The 23,187-nt window shown below is 56.4% G+C and overlaps 1 protein-coding gene across 4 annotated transcripts in view; it reads left to right on the forward strand.

The window, feature by feature from the left end:
- The window catches only part of Crocc (ciliary rootlet coiled-coil, rootletin), a 48,068-nt gene that overhangs the window by 23,629 nt on the left and 1,252 nt on the right, over nucleotides 1-23,187 (forward strand). For all 4 annotated transcript variants that reach the window (XM_048350329.1, XM_048350326.1, XM_048350328.1 and 1 more), the window contains 22 exons: nucleotides 2,089-2,271; nucleotides 3,908-4,052; nucleotides 4,569-4,715; nucleotides 4,937-5,167; nucleotides 6,141-6,334; nucleotides 6,607-6,734; nucleotides 7,676-7,845; nucleotides 9,356-9,535; nucleotides 11,011-11,145; nucleotides 11,483-11,626; nucleotides 11,981-12,219; nucleotides 12,588-12,747; nucleotides 14,671-14,838; nucleotides 15,841-16,219; nucleotides 17,348-17,517; nucleotides 17,612-17,732; nucleotides 18,014-18,177; nucleotides 19,269-19,484; nucleotides 21,184-21,408; nucleotides 22,000-22,149; nucleotides 22,276-22,476; nucleotides 22,560-22,691. In XM_048350329.1, the coding sequence (XP_048206286.1) occupies nucleotides 2,089-2,271; nucleotides 3,908-4,052; nucleotides 4,569-4,715; nucleotides 4,937-5,167; nucleotides 6,141-6,334; nucleotides 6,607-6,734; nucleotides 7,676-7,845; nucleotides 9,356-9,535; nucleotides 11,011-11,145; nucleotides 11,483-11,626; nucleotides 11,981-12,219; nucleotides 12,588-12,747; nucleotides 14,671-14,838; nucleotides 15,841-16,219; nucleotides 17,348-17,517; nucleotides 17,612-17,732; nucleotides 18,014-18,177; nucleotides 19,269-19,484; nucleotides 21,184-21,408; nucleotides 22,000-22,149; nucleotides 22,276-22,476; nucleotides 22,560-22,691 (3,982 nt within the window). The remainder of the gene's footprint in view (nucleotides 1-2,088; nucleotides 2,272-3,907; nucleotides 4,053-4,568; nucleotides 4,716-4,936; nucleotides 5,168-6,140; nucleotides 6,335-6,606; nucleotides 6,735-7,675; nucleotides 7,846-9,355; nucleotides 9,536-11,010; nucleotides 11,146-11,482; nucleotides 11,627-11,980; nucleotides 12,220-12,587; nucleotides 12,748-14,670; nucleotides 14,839-15,840; nucleotides 16,220-17,347; nucleotides 17,518-17,611; nucleotides 17,733-18,013; nucleotides 18,178-19,268; nucleotides 19,485-21,183; nucleotides 21,409-21,999; nucleotides 22,150-22,275; nucleotides 22,477-22,559; nucleotides 22,692-23,187) is intronic.

Genomic DNA, 23,187 nt, shown 5'->3' on the forward strand with positions numbered 1-23,187 from the left:
CATTCTATCATTTGAACCACAGCTGCACTTCTACCTTTTTGGTGATTAATTGAGATAAGAGTCTGTGGATGCCATTATTTTTACTTAAAAATTTCCAAGCTGAAGCCAGGTGCTGGTGGCTCATGCCTGTAATCCTAGCTACTCAGAAGGTTGAGATCTGAGGATCAAGGTTGGAAGTCAGCTGGAGCAGGAAAAGTCCATGAGACTCCTATCTCCAGTTAACCACCAGAAAACCAGAAGTGGAGCTGTGACTCGAGGTGGTAGAGCGCTAGCATTGAGCAAAAGAGCTCAGGGATGGAGCCTAGGCCCAAGTTCAAGCCTTACAACTGACCCCTCCCCCCCAAAAAAAATTGACATCGTATCTTAGCTACCTAATTGTTTTGGGTTTTTGATTTTTCTCTTCCTAAATAGAAGTGTTTAAGGGCCGGGAATATGGCCAGAAGTAGTGCTGTGACTCAAGTGGTAGAGTGCTAGCCTTGAGCCAAAGAAGCCAGGGACAGTGCTCAGGCCCTGAGTTCAAGCCCCAGGACTGACAAACAACAACAAAAAAGAAGTGTTCTAGAAAAAGTTTGAAAAATAGAGGGGAAATGAAAGGGGGATCCCCTTTTCACTTCTGCCTACTCTACCCTCCTAGATCACTGATTTGAGCTCATCTTTTCCTGGCAGCAAAGTAACACAGTAGGTATATAGGGACACTTACTGCGTGCCAGACCCTTTGCCAATGGCTTTGTATAGATTTATGTGAGTCTGTCCTTCATATCAATATATGTAACACCTGCAATTTGAAACTGTCATTATGGGGAGGATAAGAGACCTTCCCAAACTCACACTGTGAGTGATAGGAAACAGCAAGGTAGAAATGGAATTTGTGTCCATCTGATAGCAAGCCTATGATTTTTATGTGGAGGGAATTGGCTATTTATTTATTTGGCTGTACTGAGGGGCTTTTGTTGTTGTTGTTTTGCCAGTCCTGGGGCTTGAACTCAGGGCCTGAGCACTGTCCCTGGCTTCTTTTAGCTTAAGGCTAGCACTCTGTCACTTGAGCCACAGCGCCACTTCTGGCTTTTTCTATATATGTGATGCTGAGCAATTGAACCCAGGGCTTCATGTATATGAGGCGAGCACTCTTGCCACTAGGCCATATTTCCAGCCCTGTACTGAGTTTTGAATTCAGCTCCTTGAACTTGTTAGGCATGTATTCTACTGGTTGAACCATATACCCCAACCCTTTTTTACTCTGAATATTTTTCAGATAGAGTCTTGCATTTTTGCCGAGGGCTGGTGCAGACAGACGTTTTTCTACCTGTAGCTGGGATGACAGGCACATGCCACCACACATGGCTAGTTGGTGAACGTAGCTCTCACTGATTTTTTTGCCTAGTGTGTCTTTGTGCCACTACCTTTCCAATTTCTGCCTTCCAAGTACCTAGGATTATCCACAAGATGGGTTTTTTAAATAGCTATGTTCACAGTGAACATTCTTTTTTGCAGCTTGCTATTTTTACTTTAATAGCCTATTCTGAGTTTTTTTCCCAACCCACTACTGGCTTTGGTCTATAGTATATTTAGGGGTTGCCACTTCAGGTGACAAATGAGACCAGCCCTGCCCTTCAGTCTCCTGGCCTGGATGGGAAGTGCTACAGATACAGACCCCAGCCCTGCGCATGACTGCTGGGGAAGATGGCAGCTCTCTGCAAGCCTGCTGGACTGCCTAGTGGCTGTCTCCTCTGAGGTCTGGACAGATCTGTATCTCCTGGGCTTCCTAGAATCGAAGGTCATAGATACCCAATGTGGGATTTCCTGGCCATGTGGCCTAGCAGAACTGGCAGCCAAGTTGTCCATGGGTCCAGGAGCTAGCTCTGTCTTCTTGGACCTGGTGGGGTTACCTGCTAGCACCTCTGTCCTTCCCCCTTGGCCTCCATGTGGCTGGGACTGAGACGAATCAGCACGAGCAGTGTCAGCCAGGCTTCATTAGAGGCAGGTGTCTTGGACGACAGAGGATCTGACTTGTGGCCGGAGTGGCCACCCAGTAGCCTTCCTGAAGGGAGCAGCTCCAGATGCGCCCTCTGCTCCCCGCCCTGTCTGCAGGGAGAAGGGAAGCCTGGCCCACAGTCTCCAGGTGGCTCAGCAACAGACTCAGGAGCTGCGCCAGGAGCTGGAGAAGCTTCAGGCTGCGCACGAGGAGCTGCGGCGCCAGCGGGACCAGCTAGAGGAAGAGCAGGAGGATGCAGTGCAAGATGGAGCCCGGGTACGCAGGGAGCTTGAGCGCAGGTAGGCCGCTCCCTGCCTCCATGTCAGAGCTGTTCCAGTGCACCACCCCTGGGCTTCCAGGGCACCCTGGGACTGACAAGCATCATGAGTCAGCTTAGAGGAGGCCTTGGGCACTGCTCTAATGCAGGACCTTCTAACTCACCCCATTTTGGGGCTCAGCGAGGCATGCCACTGATGTGGTATCAGAGGACTGGGAGGAGGATAAGAGCAATATTAATGATACTCATACTCTTTTGGAGAGTCCAGTACTGGGGCTTGAACTCAGGGCCTCGTGCTGTTCCGTAGCTTGTCATCAAGGCTGTTCCACTTCTGGCTTTTTGGTGGTTAACTGGAGATAAGATTCCCTTGGATTTATCTGCCTGGGATGGCTTTGAACCACAGTCCTCAGATCTCAGCTTCCTGAGTAGCTAGGATTTTAGGTGTGAGCCATTGACACCCAGCTTAATATTCGTATTTTTAAAATTGAAAGTGACAATAGCAATTGCAGTTATATTATTACCATTTTAAGCACTTAGGTTTTTTACCCTGATGCTATCTCTGATGTAGAAGGTACTATCTCCTTTTTCCATAGTGGTGAAAGGCACAGGAAGGTCCTGAAACTTATCAGAGGAACCACAGTACCAGAACCAGGATTTAAACCCGCTGCTTACCTCACTGAGATCTAAGTGGTGATGGTGTTTAGTGTGTTGTAGTAGTGGATACTCTTTTTTTCTTTTGCCAGTCCTGAGGCTTGAACTCAGAGGCATGGGCACTGTCCCTGAGCTGCTTTTTTGCTCAAGGCTAGCACTCTACCACTTGAGCCACAACACAACTTCTGGCTTTTTCTGGTTATATGGTACTGAGGTACCCAGAGCTTCATACATGCTAGGCAAGCACTCTACCACCAAGCCGCATTCCCAGCGTGGATATTATTCTTGTTTCTCAAGATCTTTGGAAAGATGTGTCAGGTAATGTTTGAAGTACTTCCTGCATCGTAAACGTGTTTCATCCTTATGACAATTTCTTTCTTTTTTTGTTGGCTGTGGGGCTTGAACTCAGGGCCTGGGCACTGTCTCTGAACTCTTCTGCTCAAGGCTAACTTAGGCTCTACCACGTTGGACCACAGCTCCACTCAGTTTTTGAGTCTCCCGGGGCCTTTTCTGCCTGGGCTGTAGTCAAACTGTGACTCAGATTTTTTTTTTTTTTTTTTTTGGCCAGTCCTGGACCTTGGACTCAGGGCTTGAACACTGTCCCTGGCTTCTTTTTGCTCAAGGCTAGCACTCTGCCACTTGAGCCACAGCGCCACTTCTGGCCATTTTCTGTATATGTGCTGCTGGGGAATCGAACCCAGGGCTTCATGTATATGAGGCGAGCACTCTTGCCACTAGGCCATATCCCCAGCCCGATCCTCAGATTTTTGCCTCCTGAGTAGCTTTGGATTACAGGTGTGAGTTACTAGTGCCGGTGCCCTTAGGACAGTTTCATAAAGCAGCTGCTACTCCATTTTGCCCTTGAGCATACCCATGATGTCCGCTCTCACAGAGCTTGGTGGTCCTGGTGGGTGAGGCTCTTTCCCCCGGACTTCTGCCTGAGCCTCTCCCAGCACCCTGCGGGGGGAAGGGCGTGACCGGAGGCGCCCCCGTCTTCTGTCTCACAGCCATAGACAGCTAGAGCAGCTGGAGGCGAAGCGCTCGGGGCTGGCGAAGGAACTGGTGGAAGTGCGGGAAGCGCTGAGCTGCGCCACGCTGCAGCGGGACGTGCTGCAGGCTGAAAAGGCCGAGGTGGCTGAGGTGCTGACCAAGGTGGGTCCCTGTTGGCTGCATGGCCATCGACCTTAGTCTTTTCACTGGCCTCAGACTGACCTCTGACCCTGGTCAGCAGTGAACTGGCCTCCAATAACGGCATATGCCTGGGGCCAGTGCCTGGAGCGTGGATCATTCCGTCCATCTCGGGACACAGGTCGTCGGTGACCCACTCCTATCTGGATCTCTGAGAGTTGGGGCCACAGTCTTGAGAGGCCTCAGCAGAGCCTGTCCCCGCCCCCACCGCCTTACAGTCCGGATCCTGAGTGGTGGACCCCCTACTCTCCCCTTGACTTTCAGCTCTGCCTGGCAGGGATACTCTTGAGCAGCCATGTCTTGTACTACTCTTTTCAAAGGGCCTCGTGGGCCTCTGCAGGGGTGCTTCCCAACTCCTTATATCGCACTCTTAGCGCCCTGCCCCATCTTAAGGACCTGTCGCTATCCATTCCTGTCTGTCCCCATTCACCCCATCTCTCCCTGTCTGAGTGGCACTACCGCCTGGTTCCTCCCCCCAAGGCGGAGGCCGGCCGCGTGGAGCTTGAGCTGTCCCTGACCAAGCTGAGGGCAGAGGAGGCCTCCCTGCGGGACTCCTTGTCCAAGCTGAGCGCCCTCAATGAGAGCCTCGCCCAGGACAAGCTGGAGCTGAACCGTCACGTCGCCCAGGTACGCCATCTCCACCTGCCCTCCCTTCCCTGGACCCCACCGTGCCACCCAGGCCCTACACCCTGCGCCCATCTCCATATATGTTCTCTCTCATGTTTTAGGGAAGGAAGGTCTGTTAGGAAACCTGTCTCCTCTGGGTGGCTGGCTGGGGTCATTAGGAGGGTGGAAGAGGCATCCCTGATCTGGGAAGGACCCCTGCTTACCCTGGCCCATCCCTCCAGCTGGAGGAGGAAAAGGCGGCCCTGCTGGGCAGGCAGCAGCAGGCCCAGCAGGAGGCTGTCCTGGCTCTGGAGGAGCAGGAGCGGCTGGAGCAGCTGCGGCTAGAGCAGGAGGTGGAGCGGCAGGGCCTGGAGGGCTCCCTGCATGTGGCGGAGCAGGCCCGGGAGGCGCTGGAGCAGCAGCTCCCCACACTGCGCAGTGAGCGCAGCCGGCTACAGGAGCAGCTGGCCCAGGTAGGCTGAGCCCCACGCTCGTGTGGGACAGGGCAGGAATGGAGGGGAGGCGCAGCTCCTGGGCTTAGGTCCACCGCACTCCCACTAGCTGAAGCCCTTGAATAAGCTACAGCTGGAAGGGTCTCGGGGTTGTAGGGATTCAGGGCTGTCCTGCAGAGCCCGGAGAACTGTATAGAAGACGGAGTGTGGGTGCCCAGGCAGCTGTAGCTTCTCCCCCTGTGGCCCTGCCGGCCTGGAGAGCAGTCACCCTCTGTGTTTTTTTGTTTGTTTGTTTGTTTGTTTTGCCAGTCCTGGGCCTTGAACTCAGGGCCTGAGCACTGTCCCTGGCTTCTTTTTGCTCAAGGCTAGCACTCTGCCACTTGAGCCACAGCACCACTTCTGGTCATTTTCTATATATGTGGTGCTGGGGAATTGAACTGAGGGCTTCATGTATGGGAGGCAAGCACTCTTGCCACTAGGCCATATTCCCAGCCCCCACCTCTGTGTTTTATTCATTCTATTTCTCCAAAGGCTTTGGGAACAAAGTTACTCACAAGCCTAGCTAAGGAAACCTTTGTGGGTTTTTTGTTTTTTGTTTTTCTTTTTTGCCAGTCCTAGGGCTTGAACCCAGGGCCTAGGCTCTGTCCATGAGCCTCTCTGTGCTCAAGGCTAGTGCTCTACCACTTGAGCCACAGTGCCATTTCTGGCTTTTTCTGTGTATGTGGTACTGAGGAATTGCCCCAGGGCTTCAGTCATGCTAGGCAAGTGCTCTACCACTAAGCCATCTTCCCAGCCAGAAACCCTTGGTTTTGCACACACGTACATTGCAGGTCTAGCAAAGGCTGTCATTTGTCCTCCATTCAGCACATCAGGGCAAGGCCTGGGCTCAAACATAGGCCTTCTGCCTGCCAGGACAGCCGCTGGGCCAGACCCCAAGTAGGTGAACAGGCTCAGGGGTTCTTGGGGATTCTGCTCATTCCCCGGGTGGGGCCAGCTCTCCCGGCAGCTGACTGTGCGGGAGCAGGAGCTGGAGCAGGCCCAGAGAGAGTCCCAGCGGCAGGCCGAGGCTCTGGAGCGGGCAGCCCGGGAGAAGGAAGCACTGGCTAAGGAGCGGGCCAGTCTGGCCGTGCAGCTGGCTGCAGCTGAGCGGGAAGGCCGGACCCTGTCAGAGGAGGCCTCGCGCTTGAGGTGAGATCTCATACTCTGCCCAGCCTTCCCCAGAGGGCTGGGGTGAGGTTCTTCGTGGGGGGGTGCACTTCTTGACTAGCCCTGCTCTGGCTTGGCCCATTGGAGTCGTTAGTTAGGAGCCCAGCTTGCCAACATGGCCTAGCTCTGGATCAGCTCCCCAAGGAGCCTGGGGCAGGCCAGGCAGGCAGGCTAGCATGAGAGCCTGTGCCAGCCACACCCTGAGAGTCACGGTTACCTGGCACCTGGGGCTGGGGCGATTACATATGTTGCAGGTTGGAGAAGGAAGCCTTGGAGGGCAGCCTGTTTGAGGTGCAGAGGCAGCTGGCCCAGCTGGAGGCCCGTCGGGAGCAGTTAGAAGCTGATGGACAGGCCCTGCTGCTGGCCAAGGAGACCCTGACAGGTATAAGGGGCTGGGAGACCCCAGGCTCCGGCCCTGACTGCACCCTATGGGATTCTGGCATCTCAAGGTGGGAGCTAGGAGTGCAGCTGACCTGAGTTCCAGACTTGAACATGAGCCCCTTTGCTCTTTGGGCCGCCAAGTCTTGATGTTACGGGAGTCGGTGCCCGCCCTCCTGCCAAACCTGCTGCCAGGGCAAGGTGAAGAGAGCATGTGAAAGACTTGGCATGGTGCCGGGCTCCGCCACCAGTGGCTGCCGTTTCTTCGTCATTGGGACGTTTGGGGAGCTCTGATTCCCTGTAGAGCCCTCAGCTGTTTTCCCCACGGCTCTCTCCCCCTGCGTTCCTCAGCCGTGCTCAGTGCTCAGGCCTTTCCCATCCACCAGACACTAAGCGCCTACTTGTGTCATGGAAATGGATTTTCCTGTCTGCCTCTAAGAAGGGAAGTGGTGGTGGGTCCTGGATTCCCCCTTACCAGGGAAGTGTGTTTACCTGTCCAGGTGAGGCTCATCTTCCACATTGTCCCATCTGTGAGCACTGACGATTGTTTACAGTGCTCTGTCATTACAGGAGACGCTCTATGACAAGTCGGGCTGCTTTGAGAGGTTTCTGACCTCAGAGCCTTATCAGGATGAGGACAAACTAGAACTGAAACGATGGCTATAGCTAGAGTGTTGCCCAAGTGCACTCAGTGATGGGGGTGCTTATAGTTCTGACATCCTTTCCATTTGTGGACCCTTCTTTTCAGTCTTTTATTCCTTTGATGCTATCCCAGGTAGGCAGAGGGGGCCAGAGCCAGAGAGGGTGAATCAGTTCTCCAAGGGAACTCAGCCGAGGTGTCAGGGGAGCCTTCTCGCCTCTGAAGGTTTGACCCACGTGCTCACCTATCCCAGGGGAAGTTTTGATCTTGTTCTGTCCTTTCCTCCACCCCTTGCCCTTGTGCAGGGGAGCTGGCAGGTCTGCGGCAGCAAATGGTAACCACAGAAGAGAAAGCGGCTCTGGATAAGGAGCTGATGGCACAGAAGCTGGTGCAGGCCGAGCGGGAGGCGCAGGCCTCTCTGCGGGAGGAGCGGGCAGCCCACGAGGAAGATGTCCAGCGGCTGCAGCGGGAGAAGGTTTGAGTAGTTGCGTGGGGGCGGGCAGGACTCTGTGTCACCTCACTGACTCTTCTGTTCCCTCAGAGAAGTTGTCTTCAGTTTCCACATTTGTCTGCCCTCAAGGCCCTGGGACATGTGGGAACATGGTAGTGCCACAGGTCACCTACAGTGACACTGAGAAAGGCCAGTGTGATGTACAGCAGACCTGCGTTTTCATTTGCTAACGTGGAGGTTCACTGGACCTGTGCATACAAGAAGGCAGGGCAGGGAAGCTACTAGAAGGCAGGCTCTGGATTCCCTACATTTGCATCTGATCTCAGTTACATGCTAACGCTGTTATCTAAGGTCTCTGTGCCTTCATTTCCCCATCTATAGAGATACATGGGATAACCTGCATAAGAGGACTAGCACTTGGTAAATGCTCATAAATTAGTCTTATTGACACTAAAATACTCTCCAGAGTGGCCCTCAAGGCGAGGCCCAGAGCCACCCAACTTGGACAGGGCTGCTCCCATAGCCTCGGTGTCCTGATACAGGGCTGGAGGGGCCCCAGGCCCCACTGGGTCTCCATGGATCCTGATGGACATTATCACATGTACCCAGCAGGTGGCAGCACAGCACTTGAAGAAGGGCCACCATGACTAACTGCACCACGTTCTAGGGGCCGATGCTGGGGCTGGACAGCTGTCCTGGGCTCCTTAAGTGAGCTGTCCTTTTCCTGTGGGCTCCTCCTGCCCACCTACCCTGTCCTCAGTGAGCCAGACTCCTGTGCTCCAAACCCCTTACTCCTCTCGTCCTGCGCTCTGCTCAGGGTGGCCTTGTGATTGTCCCTGAGTCTGTATCATCCTGTCTATGTCCTCTGCCAGGCTGGGTCCCAAACCCCTTCATTCCTCTCATTCAGCCCTGATCCTTGTCCCACAGCTGTCAGGTCTTTTTTTTTTTTAATTTTTTTAAAGTATTTATTTATTTATTTTTGGCCAGTCCTGAGGCTTGGACTCAGGGCCTGAGCACTGTCCCTGGCTTCTTTTTGCTCAAAGCTAGCACTCTGCCACTTGAGCCACAGCGCCACTTCTGGCCATTTTCTGTATATGTGGTGCTGGGGAATTGAACCCAGGGCCTTATATATATGAGGCAAGCACTCTTGCCACTAGGCCATATCCCCAGCCCCAGCTGTCAGGTCTTGATGTAAACTTTAGATGTTCCTCATCCCCTGGGCTTGAGGCTTCTGCTGCCCCCACTCATCTCAGAATCTGTGTCTTGGAAGAGTCCTTCCCGGGTGTTCCTGGACTAGGTTCCTGGCTTGGGTTCTTCTCTCCTCCTTACCTGGCTGGCAGCTGTCCCACCTTCTGTGGAAGGTTCTTTGACCCAGTGCAGGTGCTGCCGCTCTCAACAGCCCACCTTACAGTGATTTGGTCCTGTCTCTTAGCTGTGTGGCACCTGGGCCCTTGCTGAATGCTTCTAAGAAATGGGGGGAAGGGGGCTTCCTGGGTCCCTCCTGGTGTGTCACGTGACTGGGCCTGGACCACAGGAAGCTGCATGGCGGGAGCTGCAGGCAGAGCGGACCCAGCTGCAGGGCCAGCTGCAGCGGGAGCGAGAAGAGCTGCTGGCCCGGATGGAGTCTGAGAAGGAGGAGCTGAGTGAGGAGATCGCTGCCCTGCAGCAGGAGCGGGATGAGGGCCTGCTCCTGGCCGAGAGTGAGAAGCAGCAGGTATGGACTCGTGGGAAAGCCTTGAGGCTTGGAGCCCTGGAGTGGGTCATGTTCCCCCCAGACATCAGTTCCCTCACCTGCAGAATGGGAGTTGGAGGGGTGTGGGACGTAGCACAAGGTCTGGGCCTGGCTCACAGTGACAGTGACACTAGGGAAGCATCCTGTACTCTCCTGTCCCTCCTCTGACCCCACTGGGCCAGGCATCCTCAGACTCTCCTGGGCAGCTCCCATGATGATCACAAGCACAGGTAGGCTTCCCTGAGAACTAATGCTTGACTTTCCCACAATGCCTTGGAGGCATTTCTTCTCACCTGCTATGTCACCCGGGAAAGATACATTCCCTGTTTGAGCTTCAGTTTCCTCATCTATAAATAAGATGGGGATATTGGCATAATGGCACATGCCTATAATTCCAGCCCTCAGGAGGCTGAGGTGGAAGGATCGATCAGGAGTTACAGGCCAGTCTGAGATAATAGCTATAAATCTACCTTAGAGAGAGTGAGAGCAAGAGAACACACGCGTGCTGGAATGCCAGCTACTTGGGAGGTAGAGAACGAGAGGATTGTGGTTTGAGGCCAGCCTGGGCAATAAGCCACACACACACACACACCCTTCTGAACAAGTAAGTTGTCCCTGGTGGCACACACTGTAATCCTAGCATGCAGGAGATATAGGTAGGAGACTGGTGGTCAGAGGCTACATGAGGCTCTATTTGAAAAATAAAGCCAAGGACTAGGAATATGGCCTAGTGGCAAGAGTGCTTGCCTCATGTACATGAAGCCCTGGGTTCAGTTCCTCAGCACCACATATATAGAAAAAGCCAGAAGTGGTGCTGTGGCTCAAGTGGCAGAGTGCTAGCCTTGAGTGAAAAGAAGCCAGGGACAGTGCTCAGGCCCTGAGTCCAAGCCCCAGGACTGGCAAAAAAAAAAAAAAAAGAAAGAAAGAAAGAAAAGAAAAGAAAAGAAAGCCATGAAAAGAAAAGAAAGGGATGGGAGCTTGGCTTAAGTGGTAAAATGTGCCTATTAAGTGTGAAGCTTTGAGTTCAAACTCTAATGCCAACCAGGTGCTGGCACTTAAAATCCTCGCTGTTCAGGAGACTGAGATCTAAGGTCTTTCCAGCCTGGGCAGGAAAGTCAATGAGACTCTTATCTGTAATTAACCACCAAAAGGCTGGAAATGGAGCTGTGCCTCAAGTAATAGAATGCCAACTTTGAATGAAAATGGCAAAGGACAGTGTCCAGATCCTACATTCAAGTTTCAGCACCAGCAAACACACACAAATCCTAGTACCACCCAAGATGGATGAACACTTAAGTGAGAATCGTGACAGCCTGGCTCTCAGTGTGGCAGGTCAGCGATAGATAGTGAAGTCGGCTCTGTCTGGGGCCGTGGTTGTGCTGTTGAGCCAATGGCAGGCAGCAGAGGGGCTGTGTCACCTGTGGCCGCTGAGCCTTGTGTCCCCTGTCCATGGCCAGGCCTTGTCCCTGAAGGAGTCCGAGAAGACGGCGCTGTCAGAGAAGCTGATGGGGACCCGGCACAGTCTGGCTGCCATCTCTCTGGAAATGGAGCGGCAGAAGCGAGATGCTCAGAGCCGCCAGGAGCAGGACCGGGTAGGCAGCTTGGCCCCTACCAGGGTTGGGGGCACACCTGACCGGGAGGGTAGGCCAGCCTGGTAGAAGCCTCTGGGCTCTGTGAGGAGAGGCTCAGCCCTTCCTTTGGGGCCCCCTGCCCGAGGGAGATGAAGCAACTGTGCCTCGGTCCTGCCATCGGAGCAAGAGCCAGCCATGTGGATGGCACCCACCAGGCACTGAGAGACAGCAGGGCTCGGCAGGCCATGAGAGGGGCTGTGTTTGAGGGGCTGGAAGTGGACAACTTAGCCCCCGGGGCTGGAGGCCATGGGGGGGTAGACACACTTCATGACAAGTTCGAGTGGCCTGTCTGTCCCAGAGCACGGTGAATGCCCTGACATCTGAGCTGCGGGACCTCCGCGCCCAGCTGGAGGAGGCTGCTGGTGCCCATGCCCAGGAGGTCAAAAGGCTGCAGGAGCAGGCCCGGGACCTGGGCCGGCAGCGGGAGGCCTCCCTTCGTGAGGTGAGCCTGAACCCATGCTCCCCAGATAGCCCAGCAGGTGCCATCTCGGGCCTGCTGGGGGCCTGGACCTGTGGGCATTTCAGAAGGGTATGCTTCGTCCCTGCTGCTGAGGGCGATGGACAACTCAGCATGTGCTATGTGTAGGGTGGAGGGGCTGAGGGAGGGTGGGCTCCTTGCCCTCTTGCTGCCGTCTGCTGGAAGACTGATGGGTTATTTCAGGCCTAGACCTCAGCATGCCTCGTCCCAAATCATCACTCAGCCTGGGGTCAGAAGTCACCACAGAGGAAGGGGTGGGCTCTAGGGATGGACATGGGTTCAGCTTGACGGAGCCCCGCCCCTGTGCTGGACTCACAGGCTGAAGAGCTGCGGACTCAGCTGCGCTTGCTGGAGGACACCCGTGATGGGCTGCGGCGGGACCTTCTCGAGGCCCAGCGCAAGGTGCGGGACAGCCAGGAGGGCCAAGAAGCCCAGCGCATGGAGGCCAGTGAGCTGCGGCGCAGTCTAAGTGAGGGCGTCAAGGAGCGCGAGGCCCTGCGGCGCTCCAACGAGGAGCTTCGGGCTGCCGTGAAGAAGGCCGAGAGCGAGCGCATCAGGTGCGGGCTTGGGAGGCCTGCCTAGGCCTTCACCACGTCCTGCCCCCCCTTCCTCTAGAACCTGACTTCACCCCGTGGGGCCAGGGAAATTGCCTAGGTGGGGATGTTCTGGTCCCTCTCTAGCTACAGGGTAGCACAGGAGTCATCGCAGGTGGCTTTCCTACCCAGAAAGGGGACCCAGCAGACAGGCTTGGGTCCACACTTGGATCCCCTCCCAACACCCAGCCTCGCCACGTCTCCCCTGGCTGGGGCCTGCCCACAGCCCGGCAGCTGGGCTCTGCAGTGGGAATTAGAGAAAAGCCTTTTGCATAGAGCCACAGATCACTCTTCCTACAATCCAGGGAAGCCTCTGCCCTCACCCTCTCTAGCCTGAAGCTTGCCAGCGAAGACAAGGAACAGAAGCTGGCCCTCCTGGAGGACGCGCGTGCGGCTCTGGGCAAGGAGGCCGGGGAGCTGCGGGCTGGGCTGCAGGAGGTGGAGCGCTCCCGGCTGGAGGCCCGGCGTGAGCTGCAGGAACTCAGGCGGCAGGTACTCCCCAATCTCTCTCCCCTAAGCTTCTTTCTTTGTGCTCCCAGGCCCACAACACTCCTTTCCCAAGCTTAGTTCCCCGTGTGTAGATGTGAGGCTTGAGCACGGGCTTTGAGGAGCCTCTGCTCTGAGCCTGAGCACATTTACCCAAGGAGAGGTCCCCGGCCTGTGGTCTGTAGTTGTTGCTCTGTGTAACTCAGCTGCTCTCTGCCTCCTGAGTGCTCAGATTCCAGTGATGGCCACTGTGCCTGGCTCTAAAGGATCCAAGTTCAACTATTTAAAAACATTAGGTCCATCCTTACACCCTTGCAGGAGCCACAGATGGCTGAATACAGCCTGAGCGCTAGCGTTTGCTAAGTCTGAACTAGATGATGAACTCTGAACAAACATGAACAAACGCCTACTAGTTACTGGGCAACGGTGCTACATGCTACTTCCCCTTCTAGAAGACCCAGCACCTTATTCCACTCCTAGGCTCTACCACACATGTAGCCCACTGTCGAAAATCATGTTTTTGCCAGGCACTGGTGGTTCATACCTGTAATCCTAGCTACACAGGAGGCTGAGATTTGAGGATCGTGATTCAAAACCAGCTGGGGCAGGAAAGTCTGTGAGACTCTTATCTCCAATTAACCACCAGAAAGCCAGAAGTTGCACTGTGGTTCAAAGTGGTAGAGCACTAGCCTTGAGCAAAAGAGCTCAGGGATAGCGCCCAGGCCCTGAGTTCAAGCCCCATGACTGACAAAAAGGAAAAAAGAAGAAAACCACGACTTCACCTCCCACCACTGCCCCATCTGCCAGGCTTCTTCAAGCCACACCCCAAAGGCACTGACAGCCATGTGCCAGCCTCGTGCTGGGTGTCTGCAAGCTGTGGCAGGAACCCCTGTTGCCCTCACTGTAGTGCTGTGGACCTGGGTAGGCGTCTCCCCCACCCGAACTCATTGGGGAGCAGGCCTAGAACTCACTCCACTTGTCTGGAGTCAAATCCCAGTCTTCCATTTGTGGGCTGGGTCACCGCCAGCAAGTTTTCTCATTGCTAAAGGGGGGTAATATGCCAGCGCTGGTGACTCACGCCTGTCACCGTAGCTACTTGGGAGGCTGAGACCTGAGGATCACAGTTTGAAGCCAGTCTGGGCAGGAAAGTTCACAAGACCCCTTCTCAAATGAGAGCAGGACGTGATGGTGCTCGCTCTTATCCTGGCTGTGATGAGAAGCCTAAGATAGGTGAATCGCGGTCCACGTGTGCGGCTGGCAAGAAGCCAGACTGTCGCTTGAAAAGGCTGTCGGTGTGGCTCAGTGGTAAAAACACCGTCCTGGCCAGGTGCTGGAGACTCATGCCTGTAATCCTAGCTACTGAGGAGGCTGAGATCTGTACATCAAGGTTTGAAGTCAGCCTAGGCAGACAAATTCAAGAGACTCTTATTTCCACCCAGCAAAAAACCAGAAGTGGAGGCTCACATGGTAGTGGGCCAGCCATGAGCCAAAAAGCTAAGTGAGAGTGTGATGCTCTGAGTTCAAGCCCCAGTACTGGTGCCACACACACAAAAAAAGGAAATAAAAAGATAATGTTAGTACCTGCCCTATAAGAAGATTGGGTGAATTATCTAAGGGAGGTGCTTACTTAGCACAGCTGGACCTAGGGCAACTAAATCGTATTTGCAGGGATGAAAGGTGGCCCCGGGGCTGGGCTCCTGCCCTGTGGAACTCCAGATCTGATCGGGGTTCAACTCCCTCACCACCCATGTGGAGGGGTTTTCTGGGTCCGTGATCTATGTGGCCATTGGTGAAGTTGCCCAAGGCTGGCTGCCCTTGCCTTCCGGGTGGTGGCTGATGCGTGTGTCCCGAGGTCAGCGGGTCTGGAGTGTCCCCTTGGCCAGGGCACAGGGGCACCATTGACCATTTGCTGCTCTGTCTCTCTCACAGATGAAGATGCTGGACACTGACAATACCAGGCTGAGCCGGGAGCTAGCAGAGCTGCAGGGCCGCCTGGCCCTGGGGGAGCGGGCTGAGAAAGAGAGCAAGCGGGAGGCCCTGGGCCTCAGGCAGAGGATAGTGAAGGGCGAGGCCAGCCTGGAGGCCTTGCGGCAGGAGGTAACTGGACAGGAGGGCAGGCTGCCTGGACAAGGTGGGGGGAGCTCTCAACCTTCTTCCTCCCTCCAGCAGAAAGCATGTGGGTCCTCCAGTGTTGGAGCCCTTTAAGAATGCCCCCCCCCCCCAGCGCTTGTGATTCTCCTCCACTCCTAGAGGCTCCCCACTTAGAGTAAGAGCTGTAGGCTTAATGTGTGCGGGCACAGAGCAGCCCCGCGCAGCAGGTCCTGTTAGCCACATTTACTAGGAGAACCAGCTACGGAGGCCCAGAGACGTCAAGGCGTGCACCCAACTTCACACAGCTGACCAGATCTGTCTGACCCTCAGCCGGCACTTTCTCCACTCTGCCTTTTGTGGCTGTTTCACTGCGGTGACTGCCGTGTGAGCTCCGTACTTCCGAGTGAGCTCGGTGCTTCCGAGTGCTGAGCTCGGTGCTTCAGAGTGCTCATGGGAGAGGAGCCGGCACTGGCCCAATGCGTGGCTCCAGTACTCTGGAGGTGCTCAGTACTTGGGATTCCAGTGACTGGACGGTGCTTATTCTGTAAAGCAAGAGGTGGTGTTTGTGTTTGGGTAGTAGCCCCACACTGGTAGTGGTGTGGAGATAATTATTCAGTCACGCCTTCCCAAAGGCCAGAACAGCCTTTGAAACTAGTGCCAGGCCCAGACTCCTCGTTTTGTGTGGCCTCAGACTTAGTTACCTTGTCTGTGCCTCACTGTCACCACTGTAAAGTAAGGATGACTCATAGAGTAGTATTTTATTTGGGAGGGAAAGTGAGGTACTTGGCACCTGGTACTGGCAAGTCCCATCTATTAAGCGTTAGCTGCCATTACTGATCAGCTGGGTACACACTTCAGGAAAAGGTGGATGAATGCCACACTCGGGGATGTGCTTGCTCCCGCTGCGTGGGTGGAGATCACTAAAGAACAGGTGTGGTCGCTTGGGGTGGTGGGCCATCGGGTGGGGGCGGCCCTGTGACGCCCACCTGGGCCTCACCCCTGCCCCAGCTCCAGGGATCCCAGCGGAAGCTGCAGGAGCAGGAGGGCGAGTTCCGGGCCCGAGAGCGAGGTCTGCAGAGCTCTCTGGAGGAGGCGCGCGGCGCTGAGAAGAGGCAGCTGGACGCGGCCCGCGGACTGGAGCTGAGGCTGGAGGCGGCCCGGGCCGAGGCCACGGAGCTGGCGCTGCGGCTGAGCGCGGCCGAGGGTCGGGCGCAGGGCCTGGAGGCGGAGCTGGCCCGCGTGGAGGCGCAGCGCCGGGCGGCCGAGGCCCAGCTCGGCGGCCTGCGCTCCGCCCTGCGCCGGGGCCTGGGGCTCGGCCGAGCGCCCAGCCCCGCCCCGCGGCTGGCGCTGGGCTCCCCAGCCCGCGATGGGCTTGCCCCTGCTGGAGGTGAGCCCCGGGGAAACCGGCGGGCGGGCGGGGTGGGGAGGCCACGCCCCCTGCAGTTGCCTTCCCGGGCCCGCCCTCGCCTTGGCCACGCCCCCACCAGGCTTGGCTTGGCTGATCTGCTTAGCTGGGGAAAAGTTCTTAGTGCTTCAACTCCTCTTCAGAATCTTTGAACCCTGCCCTCCCTTGTCCTCCTCATCCGCCCATCTGAACTCGGAGGCCACGGCAGGCCTGGGATGGGGAAACCTCCCCGACAGGCACAGCGGCCTGGTCGCCTTACAGGATCACATTCCTTCTTTCTCACCCAGTACCTCCCAAGTGCCTAGTATGGGCCAAGTACTCCTAAACCGTGGGGACCCAGCAGCAGACAAAACGGACTTGTCTGCTCCCAGAGCTGGTAGTCCAGACATAGGACTAGCAGTGAGAAACGTGATTGAAGTGGAACCTGTCAGGGAAAAAAGCAAAACGTTGCTGATCTGGAAAACAGCATGACATTTCCTCAAAAGGCCTAATAAAATTACCATAGGACCCAGCATTTCTACTCCTAGGTACATAGCCAAAATAATTGAAGACTTTATTTCAACAGATTATCTGTACATCAAAGCTCATTGAAACATTCATCCAATATGTGGTGACATTCCCAAATGCTCACCACAAAACAATAAACAAAAGATGATATCCATCCAATGGACAATAACTCTGCCTTTAGGAGGAATGCCATTCTGATAAATGTTACAACATAGATAAACCTTGAGATTATGACTAACAAGAGGACAGCCATGAGTCTACGTGTATAAGATCTAGAATTGGGCTAGAAATGTGGCCTAGTGGTAAAGTGCTTGCCTTGTATACATGAAGAAACCCTGAGTTTGATTCCTGAGCACCACATAGATACAAAAGGCCAGAAGTGGTGCTGTGGCTCAAGTGGTAGAGTGCTAGCCTTGAGCAAAAAGAAGCCAGGACAGGGCTCAGGCCCTGAGTTCAAGCTCCAGGACTGGCAAAAAAAAAAAAAAAAAGGTTCAGTGGCCCAGTTTGTTCTAGGAGGCTCATACTGGCTCCTGAACACAGCAGGTACAGGATGCGTGGGACACCACCCCCAGGGCTCCTGCATTCCTGAATGTTCTCTTCCAGGAAGCAGGGATGGATGTAGCAGCCCCAACCCTGTGGAGCGCAGCCCTGGGTCCCAGCCACCCTCCCCAGGACCTGCCACCTCCCCAGCGTCTCCTGACCTAGAGCCTGAGGCAGTGCGGGGAGCCCTCCGGGACTTCCTGCAGGAGCTGCGGAGCACCCAGCGAGAGCGGGTGAGGCTGGGGGTGGAGGGCTGGGCGCGGAGTGGGGCCCTGGGGGGGTCTGGTTGTCATAGCTGGGCTGTCCCTTTTTGCATTGGGGCTCCAGGATGAACTCCGGGCCCAGACCAGAGCCCTTAGTGGTCAGCTGGCTGAGATGGAGGCTGAGAGGGACAGCGCGGTAGTGCGGGTCAGGCAGCTGCAGAAGGCCGTGTCTGAGAGCGAGGAAGGTGAGGCTGACCCCCAGGACCCCTGCTCTGCTCTCTGTGCTCCAGGCTGCTGAGGTGGGAGGCTGGGGGTTGGCCCCACCCAAGTCCATGGCCTGGCCCTAGGCTGTCTGTCTCCTCCAGGGGTCCTTTTCTGGCCAGCTTCACCCTCTGTTCAGACCTGCAGTTCTTGGGCACAGATAAGCATGTGGGCTGTGTGTGGTAGGTGGGTGCAGGCCGGGCTTGTGGCCTGGCTTAGGCCTCAGGGCCGTGTCAGGCCTGATGGGACCTGGTGATGTCCGCAGCCCGGCGCAGCGTGGATGGGCGGCTGAGCGGGGCCCAGGCGGAGCTGGTGCTGCAGGAGGAGAGCGTGCGGCGCAGCGAGCGGGAGCGCAGGGCTACGCTGGACCAGGTGGCTGCGCTGGAGAGGAGTCTGCAGGCCTCGGAGAGCGAGCTCCGGGCCAGCCAGGTGGGCAAGGGCTGAGGGCCAGGTTCCCTGCCTGCCTGAGTGAATGTGGAGGCCCCACCCCCCATTTCCCCACAGCCCCCTACAGCCGCCTGTGCCTCTTGCCATAACAGCACACCCGATTCCAGGTCTCATTTCCACTCAGGCTGTAGGGAGAGGGCTGGGCTTGTGCCTGATAGTCACAGACTCAAGTCCAGCCTCTCGCCCATGGCTTCTGTGTGAGGGGCAACAGGAATCGTCTTCTGTGATGTCTGGATCTCTGGATAGCTACATGAATGGCGTTCTGGGGTTTGACACAGCTCTGTCTGTCTGAGGCAGGAAACTCCCAGGCCTTGGTGGTGACAGCCCTGCCTCTGGAAGCCAGAGTCCCTGCGTTTCCCCCTCCTGGCCTTCCCGGCCTGCCCTGCAGCCCACCCCTGTCTCTGGCTGCGGGCCAGGCTGGAACTGAATTGTTATGTCTGCGGCTTCGGCTCTGGCCTCAGGCCCAGCCCCGGGGGCCCGGGAGGAGGCCAGGAACAAAGCAGGGCAGGAGCCAGAGTGGGGGCTCCTAGGCCAGACAAGGCAGGGTGGGGCCTGAAGTAGGGGCCAGGCTGGGTGGGATTGGGAGGCTGTGGTGATATCTCCACACACCATGTGTGCAGGGAAGCTGTGTGGATTGAGGGCCTCCTCGTTCATCTTCCTGTACTGTCCTCACTCCCCACATCCCCTTCAGTACCTGAACACTTTGGGGACAGAGACACCCCTAAAACCATAGAAGCGTGGGGCCTGCAGTGCTGCCCAGCTCAGCTCAGGTTACACAGGCAGCTTCCTGCCACTCTGGAAGGGGCCCTGGAATCTGCATTTTCCAGTCCCCTCCCTGGTGCTCTGTGAGTGCCCAGTCCGGTCCTCCAGTGTTCAGACATGATACAAGGTCAGAGGGCGGGAAGGTGGTCCTGGGTCGTTAGCCAGAGCTGGACAGTGCTCTGGGGTCTTCCCAGCCTCTTACCCTGTGAGTCGCACGTTGTTCAAGGCCTGCCTTGCCCTGAGGGCGCTGTGGTATGGAGAGGGAGTGCAGGTCGATGGGGCATCTTGGGCTTGCGCCTCCTCCCCCGCAGGAGAAGATGAGCAAGATGAAGGGTGCGGAGGCGAAGCTGGAGAGCGACAAGCGGCGCCTGAAGGACGTCCTGGATGCCTGCGAGAGCCGCACCATCAAGCTGGAGCTGCAGCGGCGCGCGCTCGAGGGCGAGCTACAGCGCAGCCGCCTGGGCCTCAGCGACCGCGAGGCCCAGGCCCAGGCCCTCCAGGACCGGGTGGACTTCCTGCAGAGACAGGTGGGTCCCCTGTGTGCAGCCCCTCCCTCTGCACACCCTGTGCCCAGCACTTTACAGGGACCCACGGCCCTGGGGCAAGTATTATGGTCAGCCTGCTCCTGGTGGTGGTACTGGGGCTTGAACTCAGGGCCTTGTGCTTGCTAGGCAGGAGCACTGCCTCTCAGCCATACTTCCAACCTTTTTTTTAAATGCCTGTACTGCAGCTTCAACTTAGGGCCTCACATTCTTGTTTGTTTTTGTTTGCTCAAGGCTGACATTCTACCACTTGAGCCACATCTCCCTATTTGTTTTCCTGGGCTAGCATTGAACCAGGATCCTCAAGACTCAGCCCCCTGACTAGCTAGGATTACAGGCGTGAGCCACGGGAGTCCTGCTTTGCCTGGTTATTTTTGAGATGTCACTCTCTCCGTGAATGTGCACCTGGACCGGAATCCACCTGTGGAAGGCTTCTGTTACTAGCCAAGATGACAGGTGTGCACCACCATGCCCAGCCGCTTCTGCCGAGATTGTCTTGCCGTTTTTCCTGCCTGGGCTTTCCTGGAACCGTGATCCTCTCAATCTCAGCCTCTCCTACAGCTGAATGACAGGCAGCACATGGCTCATTTCTGTTTTCTAAAGAGGGACATTCTTGTTTATCACGCAGCTAGCAGAAGGCAGATCTGGTTAGCAGTCTGGCTAGCCATGGTGGCTCATACTTGGGAGCTAGAGATTGGGGCCACAGTGTCACTTCTGGCTTTTTCTGCCTATGTGGTACTGAGGAATCCAACCCAGGGCTTCATGCATGCCAGGCAAGCACTCTATCACTAAGCCACACTCCCAGCCTGAGGATTGCCATTTGAAATTGGCCCAAGCCAGAAAAATTAGACTCCTATCTCAAGGAATAAGCAAGGCATGGTACTTTGTGCCTGTGATCCCAGCTGTGTGAGAAGTGTGTCTGAGGCTGACCAAGGCAACAAGCCTGAGATCCTATTTCAAAAATACAGCGAAAAGAGTTGGAAAGCTGAGTGCTGATGGCTCAACATCTGTAATTCTAGCTACTGAGGAAGCTGAGATCTGAAGAATCGCAGTTCTAAGCTAGCCTGGGCAGGAAAGTCTATGCGGCTCTTATATCTAATTAACCACCAAAAAGCTGGAAGTTGAGCTGTGACTCAAGTGACAGAGCACTAGCTTTGAGCAAAAAAGCTCAGTGACAGTTCTCAGGCATGGCGTCCAGGCCCTAGGACTGACATACACCCAGACACACACACACACACACAGAATTGGAGATGTGGTAGAGTTCTTGCCTAGCCAATGCAAGGTCCTAATAAAACCCTCAGGACCTGCCATAATTATGTAAGAACTGAGGACTGTGTGGAGATAGACCGCCATCAGGGGACACGGGCAAGTTAGACACGTGGGTTTCACTTTTCCCTTTGTGCCCTGGCTGCTAAGAAGCTCATAACTGGCATGTTCCGTAACATTCTATTCTTGCATGGACACCCACCAAAGTATGAAACAGAACAGCAGGGAGAAGAGGCGAACGGGACTGAGGAGACCATAGGGTCTGGGACCATAGGCTTTCAGGACTGTGGAAATGGTGGTGAGCCCGCAGTGGGCTGTCAGGAACAGTGGGGATCTGTGGAGAGCTTGCTTGGGGCAGGCACACCTGTTGGAGCCCAGAGTGGGGGTGGAGCCCTTTCCATGGCCTCTGTCCTCCCAGGTGGCAGACAGCGAGGTGAAGGCAGGAACCTTGCAGCTGACGGTGGAGCGGCTGAACGCAGCCCTGGCCAAGGTGGAGGAGAGCGAGGGAGCCCTGCGGGGCAAAGTCCAAAGCTTGACTGAGGCTCTGGCCCAGAGCAGTGCCAGCCTCGCCAGCACCCAAGATAAGAACCTGCACCTTCAGAAGGCCCTCACCGCCTGTGAACATGACCGCCAAGTGCTCCAGGTATGGCGATCGCAGGTGTGGCTGAGGAGGAGAGCCAGCCAGTGAAAGCAGACTGGGGAGTGAGGGGCAGGGGCTAAGGTGGGCTGGGAGTTTTAAAGAGCCAACAAGTCAGAACAGACTTTTTTGTTTTGGCCAGTCCTGGGCCTTGGACTCGGCCTGAGCACTGTCCCTGGCTTCTGTTTGCTCAAGGCTAGCGCTCTGCCACTTGAGCCACAGCGCCACTTCTGGCTTTTTCTATGTATGTGGTGCTGAGGAATGGAACCTGGGGCTTCATGTATACGAGGCCAGCACGCTACCACTAGGCCAGATTCCCAGCCCTCAGAACAGACTTGAGGGAAGAGTGGGGCCGGGGGAGCGGGAGGCGATTGGAAGGCTCTGGCATGATAAGGGGACCCAACAAGAGAAGGAGCCCACTAGTAGAGATCCAGGTGCAGAGTTGAGTGGGGCAGTTGGGATGTGGATGGCTCCCACAGTGTGCCCGCGTGTTTTGTGGACTATGAACCTAACCTGCCCAGAGATGAGGGAGAGGGGCTCCTTTTGCCATGGGGCTCTCAGGTTGATGGCCCGGCACCGTCCCTCTCTGCTCCCCAGGAACGGCTCGACGCTGCCCGGCAGGCATTGTCTGAAGCTCGGAAGCAGAGCAGCTCTCTGGGCGAGCAGGTGCAGACGATGCGGGGAGAGCTGGCCGAGCTGGAGCTGCAGCGGGCAGAGGCCGAAGGGCAGCTGCAGCAGCTGCGGGAGGTGAGGCCCAGGCCCGGTGCCTTCCACCCCTGTCCCTCAGCCTGGCCTCAGCTCCTGGGAGAGGACGCGGCCAGCTGGCCCCCACCCCCCTTACACAGATGTGGCTCCGCCCGGCCTCCACCACAGGTGCTGGGGCAGCGGCAGGAGGGCGAGGCTGCGGCCCTGCGCACCGTGCGGGAGCTGCAGGAGGAGCGGCAGCGGCTGCAGGAGCGCCTGGGCAGCCTGCAGCGCGCCCTGGCACAGCTGGAGGCCGAGAAGCGCGGGGCGGAGCGCTCAGCCCAGCGGCTGGACAAGGACCGCGGGGCTCTCAGGAGGACGCTGGACCAGGTGGGCTGCTCACTTCCCGTGGAGCCCGGCTTGGCTGCGTTCTGGGCCGTGGCATCTGCCTCTGTCGTGACCCTCCCTTGTAGGTGGAACGCGAGAAGCTCCGCAGCCACGAGGACGCGGTGCGGCTGAGCGCCGAGAAGGGCCGCCTGGGCCGCACCCTCACCGGGGCCGAGCTGGAGCTGGCCGAGGCCCAGAGGCAGATCGAGCAGCTGGAGGTTTGGTCCCTGCCACCAGCACCTCACCCTTTCCCTCACCCTGCTCCCCGACTCCATCCACCCCCAGCCAAGTGGGGTCCGTTCCTGGGGAAGGGGGACGCCCCACGGTGGAGCGGGGACTGTTAGCCTGTCTGTAGGGAGCTGTGCAGTCCCTGGGGTGGACATGAGGAGGTGTCCACGGGAGTGTGCCTGGGCATGGAACAATCTCCCACGGCTGTGGCGTGTGTGGGTCTCTGTGTGTGTGTGCAAGCACGCGTGTGTGTGTGTGCGTGCGCGCATCCAGGTGTTTGCATGTATGCAGGCCTAATTGAGTGAACATGGTGATTACTGACAGGCTTGCTTTTGTTCCTTTGTGTACACAAGCCAGTCTCTGGCTCGAGTGTGTGAGCGTGTGTTCGTGTGTGCGTGCCCTGATTGTTAGGCTGTCAGCCAGTGAGGTGGGGGACGAGCACGGATTTCCCACCTCCGCGGGGGGCCGTGCTGTGGGGAAGCTATG

Source organism: Perognathus longimembris, chromosome 7 (genome assembly GCF_023159225.1).
Source record: "Perognathus longimembris pacificus isolate PPM17 chromosome 7, ASM2315922v1, whole genome shotgun sequence".
In the NCBI taxonomy this organism is placed as follows: Eukaryota; Metazoa; Chordata; class Mammalia; order Rodentia; family Heteromyidae; genus Perognathus; species Perognathus longimembris.